A 19167-nucleotide genomic window follows, 5' to 3' on the forward strand; every position below is an offset into this window, starting at 1 on the left:
TTGATGTTAGTGTTATTTCCCAAATAAACAAGTCCTATTTAACTATCTAACAGTGATGTTTTAGAGTTTTCTTACATGGTTTTTAACCTTTCCAAACACACTAGGAAGGCATCATCATCGCTAGAATAATTGTGGTTTTGGACTTTATGTCAGTTATAATCCAATACCTTTAATACATTAACCAAATGCTAGTATTACAGGGGAATTTATTTGTGGGGATTAAAATCATATTACATAATAATAAATCATAATGCTTCCGGAAAAAAAAAATATTTATTGAAACTGTAAAAATGTTTTGTAAAGCCTCAGACTAACCCACCTAGCGGTGATGATTGCCTTTCTCGATTCAATCGTCGTGAAGTTAGGTGTAAATAAATAGCATTGTAAGTTCTCAGTAAAGATTTGTTAAATAAATATATTGCAATAATTGTTTTTGAACCTCAATATGTCAAGGATAGAAACCCGTCAGGAATATTTGTCATTACTCTGTCAACATATTTGATTTGTAGTTTGTAACACTAAAGTTTCTACTTCTAAACTAGACATTCGATAGCTGCAAAGCATTTAAGACGTCAAACAGTGGACGTCAGGTGTAATAAAAATGCATCTGATTATGCAGCGTGATGCAGTTGTCTGCACTGCCATTGAGTTTGACATCGTTTTGATGTTTGGCGACCCGATAACCGGAAATCTGTTGCAACTATCGAGTTGCATTGTACATTTAATTGCACGTTAAAAGTATTTCATGTCCCACCATTGCCTTACGAGCTGAATAACGAGAATGTTTTAACCGGTAAACATATCTGCCGTCACCCTACCCGAAGAAATTCGTAATGGGTTTTATTTTTGCCTTTTGTCTTCGTACCACCGCGCGCAGTTGGTAATTGGACCACATCAGGCGTGGAAACAACAGAAATAGCTTCTGAATGGTAACGCGTGAATGAGTTGGGAATAAGTCACGCGTTTCCCGAAATACATTCGGGGTTCGCAGTTTGTTCATCTGGATGGCAGCTTTGTGGGCAGGGGCTTCAGCATCTTCGGTCGAATCATGCTTCTTCGAGTGACTAATTTTTAAATTACCTTTAGTTATTTTTTTACAGCAGAATGCTCCACAATGCAAAGCAAAGAAAGGCATTTTTGTTTCCCCAGAACAGAGCTTATTTCAACATTTACCATATTTAAGAGAACATGGTTTAAGTCTGCAAAGATGTGCTCGAAACTCACGTGATGGTTGATGGCAAAGGTAAATACGGTGTGCCCAGTCAGTCCTACGTCCTTCTTTTATTGGATGGCCACGCTTCAATCTCCATGGTCGAGGGACATGAATGAAATTGCATGCAGCCAAATTTAACTCATTATCTAACAAAACCAGCATCATTGATAAGATTTTTTGTATTTTGTACCAAAGTCGAGCGATGAATATTGAAAATTCTGATAAGCAAGAAATAGCTGGGTATCGTTATGCGGTTGATGGATTTAGTTGGATCAGGGTCAGTAAGGCAATTTATATTTAGCAAAGCGATTCGAAATCACTGGTTTTTTCCATGCCATCGTTTTTTATCACATTTTACGCCTCTTCTCAAGACTCCCCGAGTAAACGAAAATATCCCACCAAAAGCAAATTGAGATTGAAATTTACTGTTTGAAGTAAATTCAAGAATCGAAAGATAATAACAATATTTTGAAATAAATGAATAACATGCTTTAATCATAAGTAGTATCTAATCTATTTCTCGTAACGCTGTATCATGTTAATACCCATGGGGAAAGAAGAACGACTATAATTTGCTTTTGGGTGACCTAGGGTCGGTGTACCAATTGTCGCCATACATAAAAACAACTTTTTTTTAAATAAGTAAAAGGCATGTGGGTGGACTTTATATATCAAGCGAAAGGTTTTACTTCCTGCTCCTTAGAACAGCTGTGAAAACCACAATATTATCCTCAAAATTGATTAATCCATAATAGGAACGCATGCACCAGTTGTTTCACTATTCTTAATTTTGGTTCCTTATTTGGCAAATCCCATTGTTTTCTTATGGGACTGGTCAAATTGGGACCACTAGTGCGACAACTGAGGAAATCAAAGGTGTTATCGTGTCATATGAATATGCTTTATTGATATGACCCCCGTAACGCTGGGTAGACACCTTTGCGTGGTGTGTTGCGGTGTAAGATCTACCACGGTCACATTGTCAGCTACAGGCAAATCCTGACCCAACGAATACCTTCCCCAATATCCAACTCCGTGGTACTTATGAGGGTGTCACTGAGTCGGGGGCCTCTCGTTAAGTAAGTACTACACCAACACTTCCTTCCCCTCCCAAGTTACGGTGATGATGGGCGTGGCCAGGAGTAGTAATCCTCATGCTTTTGTGATTTTTATCCTAGATTGAAATCAAGGACCACACCCACCTTGATTTCTGATAGCAATCTGAATAAGGATTCCAAAAGAGAAACATGAGTATCACTAGTGTCCAATCTACGAAGTACACCGTAACTATGCTATGCTATGCTATGCATATGAATATGCTTTATTGATATGAACTTGGTTTGCGGTGATTTGATTGGCTATTTGGCATGTAAAGCACTAGTGCGACAACTGGTGCTATAGCCACAACTGGTACACCTAGCCTATATCTATTCTATTCTTAATTTCTTAAAGAGAAGGTAAATGAAGGTAATAATAAAAATGCAACTCAATAAACCTTAGGCAGGCTTAAGAGTTTATGATTTAAACCTCTAAACTCAAGAGGGCTTATTAATTGGGAATTTAGTAGATACCAATTTGGTGGGTTATCTTTGATTGACTTGAGCTCTGTGTAAAGATGTGATCCTAAAATGCAAACGTAATGATCTTTGAACAAAATAAATTCATTCTCCTAATAAGATGCAAAACTTTAGGTTTCCGGGTAAATGTTATATGTAAGACCCCTAGAGGAAGTGATTCCCAATATATGCTTATTAAAATACAGGAAACTAGTCAAACAAATGCAGAATGCATTATTTTCTGAAAATCTGTAGGAGTCCAAATAAAGTTGGTTACCCTACCACTAGGTGGGTTTATCTGGGTTTCAGTATTTATGCCAAGAATAAACAAAATAGCTACATATTTGTTCGATCGCCTATTATTTACAACTGACGACACCACTAATCAAACTTAAGAACAGGTTTTGCCGGTTATAAATTGTGGGACCTATCGCAATCACGTTACCAGCACTTTTGCTTTCAGTTCTAATCATCACCTAGACGAGATGAGATCCAATGTTTTGTTTACTCTTGTGTGGAATTTATCTGTGACAGCGGAAATCGTGAACAACGTAACCAGCTGTGGCACAACGATTCACAATATCCAGAAGCCACTGATCGTCCAGGGAACCATATCTGGAGAACCAGGCCGATGGCCATGGCATGCATCCATATGGCACCGACAGTCTCGCAAAATCCATGCCTACGTTTGCGGGGGTACGCTACTCAGTGATCTGTTTGTACTAACCGCAGGCCACTGTGTGTCGAAAGATGGCAATGCCCTGAATGAGCGCCTTTTCACCGTACAGTTGGGTTCGGTTCGACAGAATTTACTGCTGAATGAATTCCCAGTACAGAATAAAGCCGTTGCAGAAGTGTTCTTACACGAAGAATTTTCATCTCGAGACTTTCGCGCAGATATTGGTCTGCTGGCGCTGAAGACAAGAGTTGATTTGAATGAATACGTGCAACCTATCTGTTTGCCCACACAGAGCGTACAGAATGTTCGTAGTAGTATCATTGGTCGTGATGCGGTGACGGTGGGGTTTGGAATGACAGAAAAGGGAGAAAATTCGGATGAACTGAGGCAACTAACCGTAACGATTGTGGACTACGTAACGTGTTTGCAAAGCAATCGAGACGTTTTCGGAAAATCGTTATCTGAAGGAGTTATATGTGTTGGCAATGATCAGGAAGGGACGGTTTGCAACGGAGATAGTGGAGGTGGCCTGTTTACGGAAGAAACAGACGGGCGATGGACCATTCGTGGTGTAACCAGTTTCACCGCTCAGCGTGGATGGGGTGACAACAGTTGTAGCTTGAAGGACTATTCTGCGTTTGCTAATGTGTCGTTTTTTGAATCGTGGATTCATAATGTCATGGAATATGGACATCAGGAAGGTTTTTTCGTTCGGAACATGACGGATGGTAGAACGAAAAAAATACGATTGGTTGAAGAGTCTACCAAAGTTGCTCAACAAATTAAAATCAGTGAAAGAAGTACATATTAGCTCTACCAACACCAACCAATTGATAGCTATTCTATGATTTTCAGAATGTAGAGAGTTTCAGAGAAAGGGTCTTGTTGTGTCGGGCTTCCATGGACCTGGTCATGTATGATAATGCAACATAATCATCAGTTTAATATATTTACTTACTATTAAATCTTTCAGGTTTATCTGCAAATCAATGACAAACCCTTAGGCTTAGCATATTACTTAAACGATCGTTTTGCAGTAACGACTGCGGGGCTGGCGAAAAATTGTATAAATGCAATATGCGAAACAATTCTGGGCAAAAAAGTTCAACAAGTGATCGTGCACCCCCATTTTGAAGGCTCCAGGGACTTCAACATAGCATTAATTTTGATGCCACTGGCTACCGAGTATGTTCCATGACTAATCAAGATTCTGGACTGCAACTTATTCCTTCACGTTCTTGTTCCTTCTATCATATTTGTAGACCATTGTGGTGCCTTTCACCAGAAAGTTCACCCAAAATGTGTAAGAGTGTGCTTGAAAGGTTGCATACAAAACCGATCACTTTATTTTTGTTTTTTTAGATTTCGAAGGCAAGCAACTCCAGTGGAATTCAATCACGGAGGATGCTCCCTCTTGGGTGGAGTTCGAGCTGAATTCGTTTCTACCCACGAAGACTACCCACGAAGAATGGATCGAATCAGTTGTTTGGAAGGATGAGTAAGTCCAGTACCCCAACAGGGAACAGAATCACTCTTGTTAGTGCTACCATAATTGTCATGACTAAATAGAGTTACGTATAGTTTAATATACCATGTGTTCTACAACCAAAATTACTATGTGTATAGTATAGTTCAGAAACGAAACCGCATATCTTCAGGAAAATGGATCTCAATTCCTGCCCCCGGCTCAGTTCCGGATCAGTCCAATTTGCTGGCTGAGGAATACTTTGCGATACCACTGCCTTCAAAATCAGCGGAATCGGAAGCTCCGAAGTATCTAACTCGAGATGACCCAGAACGTAATCATGATATTAAGAATTATGTTTTGTCTGGTTTTACCTTATTTCGAGGTTTCGAAAAAGAGCTACAGCAATGCGTCAAGACGTTACCAAATGGAAAATAATGAAGTTACATATATTTAATGAAGTTTAAATTAATAAAATTGAATTTATTTCTTTACTCCAATGTAAACAAGGAAATACCATTACTCATACCTATAGTATAATGTGACAAGATTTCGTAGTAAAATCAACCATGCTGATATTATGACGCACATGGTAAAATCATGTATGAAAATAGTAAAACCTGCTGTATAATGCATCACTGCGAACGGCGTAGTCAAATCACCAAAAAACGCAGTGGTTTCAAATGTTGCGTTCTGCCAAAATCAAGTGCTAAAATGTTTTGACCCTTCCTTCGGAAGTGTATATAATTTCGCTTTGTATGCGTTACGCAGGCGTGTTACGTATTAATCTAACAATAAATCTCTTGAATTATGAAGTAAAATGTATGGTATTTGGAACAAATTCACTGTATTATTAAAAATATAATTATGACAAATAATATGATATGGAAATATGCATATTTTTCTGATTTGTTTCAAAGGAACAATTGATTTTAATTGAGCAAGATATAGAAGCATGTACCAAGCAATCTTCTCAGGAAAGCAAAAACGTAAAAATTTAAAGGGATTTAAGGGATGGAAGCTAGATAGCAAATGTGAGCATGTTTTGAGACGCTAATAGACCACTAATATGCATGTATGTGTGCGTAATTGTCCAAATTCTGAAATTTACTAACATAAAAATCTCACTCATTTTTAAGGTATTAAACATGATTAGTATTACAAAATTAGACATCCATAAGGCGAAATATATGTTATTATTGAACGCTATTGAGTTTCGTTCAGATCAATGACTGATTTAGTTAGTTCTGGATTAATAATTATCGAGGTCTTTGGAAATTACGAGTATATTTATATGCCACCAGCGTTACGCTAGTTACTAACCATGTTACAATAGCTATTCAATCCGACGAGCGCCTAATAGATAGGCAGCATGACGTACAGTGCGTTTTCGTTCATTTTGTTGTCACTCAACCCATGAAATCCGCCTTTTGATAGGCAATTAATTTGTCACTTTATACGTTCAATCACCGCAATCACCGTTCAATCAAGCTCAGTTGTTTTATCTCGTTTAAAATATTGGAGTCTGACAATATTTCCTTATGACTAAGGAAGGGTCAAAATCTCACTGTAGGTGGATTAATCTGGGTTTTAATTTATATGGTTAGTGTTACCATGTCCTTTCTTTCAGTGTATGGTGAGGATCAGAGCCTAAAATATTCATCTTCATGAAGCAACTTCGGTCCGAATTTTGACAAACATCGCATGAATATTCAAAACATAGAATGACATAGTCAGACGACTACTCCACGAACTCATTCATTCGACTGTCACTGAATGTGTTTACTGTGTGCAGAAAAAACTTAATTAGCATTGTTTATGTTGATGTTTACCACTGAAAGTGCCTCGCGGATGAAAATCGGATTCAGTCCTGTGTGATAAATCACTTTACTCATTTGAAACGTGTTCAGATTTCAGATAATTTATCAATTTGTGCATAAATGTGCATAAATATTCAATGACTAATATTCAACTGAATATTGACTGTCCAGAGCCGACTATGAATGTGTCGGAAGTGAACTGACAAATGAAGAAAAATGGACTTCACTAAAAAATTTCGATTATTTTACACTCTGGTGAGGATAAGTATGATACTGATATTCTTCTTATATTCATATATACGCACACATTCAGAAACTAATGACTATTATCCAACTTTGTATGCTAGCTCAAGGAATGAATTCTGCGTCTAATGGCGTCGTCTTAGTTCCCTTGAGGCATCGAAATCTGTACTTTAGGAGTACTTAGAGTACCCTCTGTTATACAAGTCTCTAAAAATACAAATATCATGTAATCAGCACGTTTGTCGTTGACGCAGATGCATAAGGGCCTTTATTTTTGAAGTGTTCCACTTTTACGCATTATATCAGGGCTGCCCAACGTACGGACCGCGGGCCGGATGCGGCCCTCGGCTCCATTTTTGTGACCCACGCTCTGTGGTAGAAAATACTTCATAAGCGGCCCCCAAGAATCTCTATGTAGATCGAGAAGCTTTATTTTATAATTTATCACTTGATACTGTATGAATTTACTGGTTAAAAAAGTCTTTTATTCGGGTCTTGTACTTTTACTGTGTATCAATTTGAAACAAAAAATATATTTTTTAAATATAAATGGCTGCATTGAGTGACCCAGATTGCTCAATTGAGCATTGTATAGCCACCAGGGAATCAATATTCGAGCAACGCCTAACAATATACTCTTTGTCATCAACAGAGTTTGTTACTGACAAACGCACCTAGCGACAAACCTTTATCAGAAATTGAACACAATATGACAAGAATCATTTGCTTTGCTTGCTCTGATATTTCTGAAAATACGCTGTTAATTTTGTAATCATTGTTCGATACTCGAATATTTCCATAAAAGCAGAAACTATGATAGCATAAAACCGAAATTTGCTCGAGAAATAGTGCAAAATAACGGAATGAAAAGTTAGCAACAAGATTGTCTTCTTTTTTGTTGCTGACAAAAATTTTCGGATCTTTGTCATTATTATCTCCGACAAAAACAAAGCTTTGTCGTTGGTTCTCTTTTGTCGCTTGTTTCGCAGGCGCATTCCAAAAAAATTGATTCCCTGATAGCCACCCATGATTTGTACAATCACATATGCTATGCTATACTATGCTAAGGGTCTGTCTCAATTGGATGATCAAACTCAAATTAAACTTAAAAGTGACAGTTCAATAATTATCGAATAACCCTGCTGGATGAGCAGGATTACTTTTGACAGATATCGAATCATTCTCGATCGATGTCTTATTGGAATTGCTGGGTAGCACGCAGCCATTCTTATGGCCGGGTTATTTTTAAATTTTCGAACTGTCAGTTTTAAGTAAAATTAAATTTGATTCGGGAAATGAGACAGAGCCTAAGTGACTGCATTGAGTGACCCGAGTGATCCATGAAACGAAAGGTTGATGTGGAACATCGCGTTTTCATGTTGAACAAAGGAAAGCCCTTTTGCTTAATTAGTTCGGTAAGTGTTGTTGTGTTGAAGGAATATGATCTGAAACGACATTACGAAATCAAGCATTTTACGAAATGCTATATTTCTCCCTTGGCTTTTCAAAAGGACCTGAGTAACTTTTTTTCCTGAATTAATTTGAATATTGAAATCAACCGTCCAATATAAAAGCTTTTAATTGCTGCACTCAAATTAATTCATGAAAAAAATGTTACTTAGGTCCTTTTGAAAAGTTGAGCGTGATTTACACTGAACAAAGAAAAAACAAATGTTGAAAGTGCCTCAAATGTAAGGTGCTCATTTAGTTTAACACGAAGCAGAAAAATGCAAATACGATTCCCACTAAGAAATGTTGAAAAAGGAAAAAAGGAATCAGATGTTTGTAAACAAAACAAACACTACCATAAATTTTACTTTGAGATGTTTGCTGCAAAAACATTGCACCTGCCTTTTTCAGATTCTACTCTCTCGCAATCGATGACAATACTGGTGTTAAAAACATGGTGCAGGTAGCTGTCTTCATAACGGGAGTTGAAGATCATCTTTAAATCACAGAGGAACATTGTCGTAAATAAGGGGGGGGCTGGCCACCCCCAGATCTACTTGTGAACCCCCCCCCCCCCCAAAAGTTTTGATTCCGGCTTAGTCAATTTTAATTTCATTCACATATTTCCTACATAGGTATTTCCTAATTTTTATTTTGAAATAAAAAAAATATGTTGTGTGCTATGAATTATATCACAACCAAAATCAATGTCGCTGCAAATTCCGTCGCTGGCTTCAAAAAATAAATTTGTTCTGCATTTGTTTCACTAGTTTCCTGGTCGAAGAAACCGATTTTTGAATGAAATTTTAATTGGATCAGTTTCTTCATTAAGATAAGCTTTCCGATGCCTTACTATAAAAATCTGAACATGTATACACAATAAGTTCTTGCCGGAATTGTGAATTTAAAATGCAATAATCTTCTTATTGATGCATGAAAATGGAAAGATAAGACTACCCATTGGATCATTCGACCTTCGGAACATAATCAACAACTGATGCTCATTTCCAATTACTAATTCATAAATAAAACTTCATCCATGGTATAGTGAGATTTCCGTTTGTTTCAAACTCGCCCAAGTTCAAACTAGTACCAAGTTCAAAAACATAATTGTTTAATGATATAAACATTCCTGTTCTATTGGTAGCTCCGATCCGCTTTTTACAACTTTTCTTTTATTTTGTTTTTAGTGTTTTACAACTACATCAAAATGAGCACATAGCATAGCATAGCATATGTGATTGTACAAATCGTGGGTGGCTATACAATGCTCAATTCAAGCTCCATCTGGAATAAGGGCGAATGTCGCAAGAGAAGACTCTCCCCGTCGACCCCCCCTCCCTCAAACAAAAGTGACAAGCAGCAGATCTCTCTGTGGTTTATCACTTCAGAACGAAAGAAAACAAACAATTCTGAGGTGATAAACTGCAAAGAATCTCCCTGCCTGTCACTTTCATTCAAATGAGGGGAAGTCGACGAAGAGAACCCTCTCCCGCGACACCCGCCCCCTTACCAGACAGAGCTTGAATTGAGCAATCTACTGTATATTGTCGCAAATTGGTACTTGGGATTAGTACCTTTTCCTATACAGTAGCAGTTGTATACCTGGCCACGTCCTTACAATCACGGAAGGAAGGGAAGGAATGTTAGTACAACATCTACTAGTGAAGATGCAGGGAACCCATACTACCTTCATAGATGTCTCGGGAAGGAAAATTTGTGTTAGTGGGAAAGGTGAATAATAGGGAGCTCTATTCGACAATATAGAGCGTTTGTCAATAACAGTATATGCTGTAAAAGTAATAAAATATATTCATCCTAAGGGAAAAACAAAACAAAACACAAAATTTCGGCAAATCGCGCGATCGTTCTGCCGTCCGAAACATGAGCCAACACGCACTGAACTAATTAACTTTATTACCGGCCGCGCAATGCAAAACACAAAATTTCGGAAAATCGCGCGATCGTTCTGCCGTCCGAAACAAGAGCCAACACGCACTGAACTCTATGTATATCAAAATGAGCACATATACACAAATCCGGCCAATGAAATTTCGAACAATAATTCTTTCGAAAATCTTCGAGTCATTCGCAAGGTATGCCGTTAAACAGTTGATCAAATTCCTAAAGCAGACCCCAGACGAGAGATATATTGACAATATTTTTCTCATCAAACTTTTCTTCAATATTTTCACTGATTAGCAATGCCGTAGCTGAAGAAAAATCCATTTTTTTCTTGAACTGCACAATAGGAAAAAAGGAGGTATTTTTGGCCAAAATTATGAATCCGGCAATAAACAGTGGTATTCATCATAAAAACATAGATAGAGAAGAAAAATATTTTTCTGGGCCTTCAATGGGGTATGGGGCCAATTTTCGGCATAGTATTGATTTTTGTCATATTCTACACAACCAACGGAATTTGGTCACTTTTTGGCTTGCAATAAGCCTGTTTGACGCTGGATAATATACGAATGTTCATATAAACTGTATATTCGTGTCACAGACAAATGGACGCAACACAGATTTCCTAAAATGATAAAAAAAGCACTATCAGCTTCTGGTGTTGAAAATTCACTGAGTAGAACTTATTAAACCAACAAAGGAGGGTAGAACAGATTCAATTAGCGTCATATTGTGACATCAACGAAATGGAATTTCATTTATTTGATAGGGGTAACGGCTCAAACCTTGGCCCATTATGCTACGGTTGAGCACATTTATCGTTATAAATCTTCATATATTGCATTTCCAACCAGAATTATTCCACCAGCCAGCTTGCTTACATTTGGTTTTGACGCCAAATAGCAAAAGACGACGATGAATGTCCGCAATATCTCATTTAAACCAGCGAAAGTCTCGAGAGAAATGGACAAAAGGTCGGCATCCTTGTCCCTATCATGTGGATAATTTTTCAGCCCACTTGGGACGAGTGAGTGTTGATTTCGAACATACGAGAGATAAAGATGGGTTGCTGTTTATAGTAACAGTCATTTTGCTTGCGTTAAATAAAGGCAGCATGCAAACAAATAGAGAAAATCAAACCATCTTATTGAGCGTGAATTCTAATTGGTTGCATGTAAAATACTACCCACTGACTGAGAGTGCGTTTCAGATTCCCCCAATAGCACGCTTACCAAGGACATGCTAACGAAAATACTAGTATATGAATCGTTTATTTCCTAAATATTTACCATATTTGCAAGTGTAGAAGTTTAAAAAAATGAAAACTGTATTAAAAACTGCAATTGCAAAAAGGCTACATGTTCTAGCCCTCGTGTTGTACCTTCAAACAAATTGCATACGTTAATTATTGGCTGCCGCATAATTTTGAGATTTACTGCTAGTTGAAACCATGGCAGTTGTGTTGCTCTCGCTCTTGCGATACTCTCCAAGAAACTTTTTTCCAAAACGTAAACAACGCTTCAGGTGGGGATGATGCATAACGCACTACTAAAGAAAGCCAATTGTAAAACTTATTCTAGGCAATTCCTTGCTTTGTACTGTGCATAAACAGTTATAACTGTGCCAACTACCTGATATTATTACACAATTATTCATAAATAAAATTATTGGATGCTTGTTTTTAACTCTGCCTGCATTAAAGTTTTATGATTGGTACGTGCGTTTGATTCCACTCCTCTCTATATCGATCAGCTGTTGTGAATCCTCTCAAAACTCTCACGTGTTTCAACTTCCCGAGTTGAAAGAATACTTTTTCGGTATCATTTTACAGATCAAAATACTTTTTGCAAGCAATAATAAATCTAAATTATGATGAAGGTATTTGTCAAGTAATTTGACTTGAAATCACATGAAATGACGTTGAAAGTTTATCTAATGAAGCATACGATCCATTGTATCTTTCCATTATTAAATGAGAAAATGTTTGTAGGACTCGTGCGAAAGATGATAAAACTAAATATTCTTACACTAATTGAATCATTTATTTTCGAAATTATGAAGAAAATGGTGTATCGAACCACGAAAGGTTGATGCTTTGAATCGCTTTTGCTTGAATCGTGTTTGGAAGCCGTAAGGTAGGCAATTATTTTTGGTATGTTCTGCGAATGAAAGCGATTATATCGTGATTCGAGAAAAGCATCATGAGGGCCCATTTACAAACTACATGATGTTTCAGGTTGTGGGAGGGTACTTGTCTGAGCGTTAAGGACTTTATAAATTTCAGAATCCTACCATACATGAAGCATTACTAGAGGCTTGGTGTGGGTTGAGTTTAGCGTTATGTAATTTGCGAATGAAACTTAACCGCTGAGTGGATTAACCTGTTTTAACAAAAATTCTTATAAGAAAATTATTTTGAGCTTTTTAGTGGAATGTTTTCACCTGTCATAAGACGAGTTTATACAATCCCATTGAATTCCACCACTTAATTGTATCTTGACAGATACGTATTTCGACCTCAAAGGTAAGGCCGTCTTCAGTGTCTCGTAAGTCGAGTCAAGTACGAGACACTGAAGGCGGCCTTACCTTTGAGGTCGAAATACGTATCTGTCAAGATACAATTAAGTGGTGGAATTCAATGGGATTGTATAAACTCGTCTTATGACAGGGGAAAAATTCTTAGCAACCTAATCGCAAGCATCGGATATTCTATCTGCAGCTTTCGGTTATTTTCTCCAGTACGGGTTATTGGTGAGAATGTTTTGATTTTAGAGTTTCACCTATACTAACGTAGTGCTACAAATCGAAAGCACATGCCACCATTTGGCTCCGGGTGCCCCCAGTATTGTCCAAAAAAGTTTTGGTTAATTATGTCGCTATACTAATGGAAATTGTGAAATAAAAATTATATCTGACATAGTGTGGTTGTTATCCATTCATCTGATGTGCGAAAGCAGGTATGTTCATTCAGAAAACTCTTTTATTGGGCAAAAGAAAAACTCTAGTACAGCCAGCCTGCATAAGTCAACGAAACGTGGCTGCTAAAAAACCGAGTCAAAGTGATTTTTCACGCAAGTTAAATGCTTGTAATAGTTTAAGAAGTGTATAAATCTAGAGTTATGAAGCAGATATATGTTTGATACACTTTTCTATAGAAGCAGTGGTTAATATCTCCCTACAAATCGACGTATTATCGCTGAAATATTGATTAATTTGCGTGAAGAGCCAATGTTACATCCAGGGCCAACATTACCGCCGGCTACCCTATTTCATTAAGATTTCTTTCATAATTATGAAAAGGTATTGTGCCAAGGAGTTATTCAACACACTACTCATCCAACACGTTATGACACGTTATGGTTAAATCTTTAATTCGCTCCTATAATGTAGTAATGTCAAAATTGTAAATTTTGAACAACTTCCCTTCTCACTGCGTAACGCTTTTTATATGATACATGATTGCTTATATGCTAACGTATTGAGTCACGTGATTGATGATAAATTGAAGCCGCTAAGAGCAAAAATGTAAAAAAGTACGTTTTTCCATACTAATCTCCATGTAAATTTAAAACACGATGCGGCATGCGAGTTTGCAACCAATCGAGCTCATATTTTGCACAGTTGATTGGGGTCTCAAAACGATTAAGAAAAAACTTGATCTCACTTGATCGGACGAAGTTTGCGTTTTTCCATACAACTGCGCCCCACTCTAGTACACACAGAAATCACCTCAATTCTTCGAACTGAGTCGATCGGTATACAACACTATGAGTGTTTTGGCTTTTTTTGCCTTTCTCGTACAACACAGTTGTACCAGAAGGCTATAATTTCACTCCAAAAGTGTGTATGTGTGTAGCCCATAAATATTTTTTTTATTAAACGCGTTTCATATAGAAGGGCTTGACAGATTCGAGTGCAACTGGTTTCATTCGACGGAGCAAATTTCCTAGTTGGACACTATTGTTTTTGTTTTGTAATAAATCAAGCAGTTTGGATTATATTTTTATTTTTTAATCAACAAAAACACAAATGCACATTGAATCATTAATCATTTTAGCCGTGGCGCAACCCACGGTAAGTAATTTTTAAGCAACGTACTAGAATTGCACCAAATCTTTTTACCGCTGAAATGTAGGCAATGAGCACTGCATTTCTTCTTCTTCTTCTTCTTATTGGTATTACATCTCCACACTGGGACAGAGCCGCCTCGCAGCTTAGTGTTCATTAAGCACTTCCACAGTTTTTAACTGCGAGGTTTCTAAGCCAAGTTACCATTTTTGCATTCGTATATCATGAGGCTAACACGATGATACTTTTATGCCCAGGAAAGTCGAGACAATTTCCCATCCGAAAATTGCCTAGACCGGCACCAGGAATCGAACCCAGCCACCCTCAGCATAGTCTTGCTTTGTAGCCGCGCGTCTTACCGCACGGCTAAGGAGGGCCCTCCTGAATCTCACTATACATAATAATCCAAATTTAAAACTATGACCAGAATTCGGAGAAATTCACGTAGAATCTCAATCAAGATAGCTTAGAATTCCCTTCCCCCTGGAACTCATGAGCCTTCCATTTAATATTAAAAATAATCCTTTCTGGATCTTTATTTTTTTCCAAATTCCAAACATCTTTTCAAAATAATAAAACTAAAGAATCTTTGCAACAATGACAGAAAATTCTACAAAGCATTCGAATTTAGTGTACATTAGTACAAAACTTAAGTATCATTCTCACTCACAAGAATCTTCACAACGTTCACTTGTTCCAGTAAAATTTTTGGAGATTTAAAAAAAAGATCAGAAAACTCTTTTGTGCCTGTCTGGTGTTCAATTAGAATGTTATATTAGCTTGCTATATTAAGCTTTTAGCCGCTTCCTAATGTGAGCAACAACAGAAAACCATATTAACTATTAAGACAACTATTACTACTCCTAAGAGCTACAGCTACAGGATGATCGTTAGCTTCCGAAGTCTTTCTTATTTGTGTATAAGGTTAGTAAAGACTCGTACTGAGCCCTGCCTGCTCCTCTAATCTTACGCATAGTCTGCTGACGATAAAGGATGTGCCAGTGTTCAATGCGCATATTAGGGGCGTGGAGCGTCATGTTTCAAACGATTTTGTTTAGGTAATTAATAATTGTAAATTACAATTAGTCAACAATTGTATGTATGTTTCACAATATAAAAATATGCATGTAATTGGAAAATTGTTAAGGATCTAAAAAATATTAAATAATGCGAACGCAATACAAAGAACAAAATTTATTGAGAGTGAATTTAGTATAACTCCATTAATTCATGATATACCGAGATACTTGACGAACCACCGTCGATGCCATCAGTGATGGGAAATGTCAAAAAAATGTCATGGCATTGCTATTACTAATTTCGTAATAACTTTTTTCAAAAGTCATTTACAGTTCGGATTTTTTGATTAACATGTAGTACTTAAAGGGTCCTAGAACTTTGTCGAACAGATCATTGTTCTAAATACAAAGTGTGAGCCATGAGAGCGAGAATAAAAAAATGTCACGGAATGTCATGACATTAATGTCATCTAACACTAATTCGGCTCTCACGCCGCCAATATCATATTTAGAGAAATAACCTATTAGAAAAAGTTTTCGGGTCATTTGAGGTCAATTGTTGACAGCGGGAACTCATCTCTATATATAAAAACGAGTTTGCATTTACTTTGAGGCAGTATAACTCACGAACGGGTGGACCGATTTGCAAGATTTCTTCACTAATCGATTCGCTTCGGGCTCAGCTGTGTTCATGTATGTGAAAATATATATCTTTTCATTCTATAGAACATTTCGCTGGGAAAGTGAAACAAACAAACAACTCATACGATTTCACCGATTCTGAAGAAAACCATCAAGATCGAACTGAAATCGAACTAGAGTGCGACGCTGCAATCAACTAAATGATTGGCAGGTCCAAAAAAACAACAAACCGAGAAAGATCGGGCAGATTCATTTAATTTAAAATAAATGTACAGCTTTATTTTTTTTAGAATTTAATTGTAAATGGCACCTAAGCTATTGGTTACAGGTATGGGAAAAATCGGTTCATTTAGCGTTACCTCTACCAGTGACGGGAAATGTCATATCGATGTCATGGGACTAACTTGCTAATAACTTTTCTCACAAGTCATTTACAATTATGTTTTCCATATAAACATGTAGCCCTCAAATGACCCGAAAACTTTTTCTAATAGGTTATTTCTCTAAATATGATATTGGCGGCGTGAGAGCCGAATTAGTGTCAGATGACATTAATGTCATGACATTCCGTGACATTTTTTTAATCTCGCTCTCATGGCTCACACTTTGTATTTAGAACAATGATCTGTTCGACAAAGTTCTAGGACCCTTTAAGTACTACATGTTAATCAAAAAATCCGAACTGTAAATGACTTTTGGAAAAAGTTATTACGAAATTAGTAATAGCAATGCCATGACATTTTTTTGACATTTCCCATCACTGACCTCTACACACAATCGCAAATTAGGCAACTGTACACGAGCCCTTCCAATATTTTCAATTCCGATTGTCTGCCGTTTGGATTCAGTTAGCCAACAACAAACAGACAAAATTCATCACCGAATCTTTCCCACAGATAGCAAATGATGCCTAGCCGAGTGTTTGTTAACATACGGTTCGCTATCGAATGAAATCGTAATTGAGTGGTGAGTGGGGATTCGGCAGAAAGATTCAGGCTACAAAACGAATCATTGATTCTAAATTGAATCAATCTTCTGAGTCCAACTCAGTGTTTTCTGCTGCACTCACTATTCATCGGTTCATTCTCATCTCTCGATTTCTTTTCGCACTATCTGTGGTTTCGCTTATTCCTGCTGGGCGGCACTCAGTAGGTATGAATCATTTCTCGCTTAACTTTTCAAAAGGACCTAAGTAACATTTTTTTCATGAATTAATTTGAATAGCGCAATCAATGGAACAACATGAAAGCTTTTGATTGCCGTACTCAAATTAATTCATGAAAAAAATGTTACTTAGGTCCTTTTGAAAAGTTAAGCAAAATTTGTTGGTTCGAAATTAACCACAAACATGTGGAGAAAGCCGAAAAAATTAAAAGCTTGAAAATAGCTCAAAAACACTTAGTTGACTTGAGCCACTTTGAAATTTTGTACAAATTAGCTTAAAATTTGGCTCCAGCGGATTCAAAAAGAGCATTTCTCGCTTAACTTTTCAAAAGGACCTAAGTAACATTTTTTTTCATGAAAAAATTTGAATAGCGCAGAAAACAGAAAAACATGAAAGCTTTCGTTTACAGTACTCAAATTAATTCATGATAAAAATGTTACTTGGGTCCTTTTGAAAAGTTAAGCGAGATTTATTGTTGAAACCATCTGTCCTCATTGAAACATAATAGCACAAACAGACATAACACATTGAACATTTACTCATCAAATTCGTCGTCGTTCAAACACTAACGACATCTGTTGATTTAAGTTAGTTAGGCAAACCACGAACCAGATGGCGGTAGTGTGCAAACGTCGAACTCGAGAAAATCCGATGTGCGCGCCACGGGTGATCGATTGGCCAATCAATGATTATTTGAATTGACCAGTAAATCAGTGAACGATGGAAATTTCTCGAGGGTTATGTCTGTTTGTCTGTGATAATAGTAAATGATCCAAGTTAGGCCATTGAGATAGAAAGCATGCATTGGAATTTAAACAACATTATAGGCCAACCTTTGAAAAGGGCGTAACAGCCAAAACTTAGCTATATATGTAGAAGAAGAAGGAAGGAATAAATCTTCAAGTCTGCATATATCGAAAACAAATCACCAACCACAAAACGCTCAGTTTATGGCACCATTTTTAAGCGTGCAGAGCATGATTATATCAAAGGTAAGTGCGTTTTAATTGCAAATTGCAATTAATAAAGTAAGCTAAACGGAATACAAATCAAAGGCATCGCTTCTCAAGGTACACGTTTAACTATTTACAGTGGTAGTTTAGTCAATCAGTCTGCTTAAGTTTAAATTTCTGGTTAAAAAAAATAGCTGTACGAATTTTGATCCTTTGATTCTAAATCTGTCCACGGTGGACGTATTTCGGTTCAGGAGGTGTTGATTTATTTCATTATTTTATCATATTTTTCGTAGTTTCTAATGTGTAAATGTGCAACACTTTAAAAGTAGAGGCCTTCGTTCTCCTGTATCAACGATAAACGTTTCAATTGCATTTGTTGCCTATTTTTTCGAGCCTTTTTCACATACTGAGATGCTTGAGAGTACGGATTTCGATGCCCCACTGTATAGATGAGTGTGATTGATCTGCTAACTGCCGTAGGAGGTTGCATCTTATATATCACATTACCGCTAGAGGAACTTAATGAGGGTAGCATTAAGTTTACCGTAGCATATCCCGTCTTGCATACTGAGAGGTACGATCGAACCCACGATTCCCACCGGTAGAAGTGGATATTTTTGAATCTATATACATAAAAATGAATTTCTGTCTGTCTGAACCTTATAGACTCCGCAACTACTGAACCGATCGGCGTAAAAATTTATATGCAGAGGTTTTTGGGGTCGAGGAAGGTTCTTAAGATAGTTCGAGACCCCTCCTTCCTTTGGAACCGAAATTTCTGCATAACTCGAGAACTAATCAATTTTAGGCGAAACGAAGTTCGTCGGGTCTGCTAGTAATTTCATAAATATTCTCCTTATCAAAACACATATTTTCGGTCCTCAGTATGGTTTTCCACATAGTAAAAAGTAAGACGCAATTCGATAACCTTAAGTTTGCAAAATTTTTAGTGCCACAAAGTGTGTCACAAGACATAAAACGACTAAG

The 19167-nt window shown here is 37.1% G+C and overlaps 2 protein-coding genes across 2 annotated transcripts in view; both read left to right on the plus strand.

Annotated features, from left to right (window-relative positions):
- LOC134210927 (potassium voltage-gated channel subfamily KQT member 2-like) overlaps positions 1-19167 on the plus strand; it is a 685380-nt gene that overhangs the window by 81846 nt on the left and 584367 nt on the right. The gene's annotated exons all lie outside the window — the stretch shown is intronic.
- On the plus strand, positions 3255-5238 carry LOC134210928 (chymotrypsin-C-like). Its single transcript, XM_062687368.1, has 5 exons — positions 3255-4248; positions 4304-4362; positions 4422-4633; positions 4711-4751; positions 4811-5238. The coding sequence occupies exons 1-5, from the start codon at positions 3255-3257 to the stop codon at positions 4948-4950; spliced, it is 1446 nt and encodes a 481-aa protein (XP_062543352.1). The 3' UTR covers positions 4951-5238.

The sequence above is a fragment of the Armigeres subalbatus genome, chromosome 2 (genome assembly GCF_024139115.2).
Source record: "Armigeres subalbatus isolate Guangzhou_Male chromosome 2, GZ_Asu_2, whole genome shotgun sequence".
Classification (NCBI taxonomy): Eukaryota; Metazoa; Arthropoda; class Insecta; order Diptera; family Culicidae; genus Armigeres; species Armigeres subalbatus.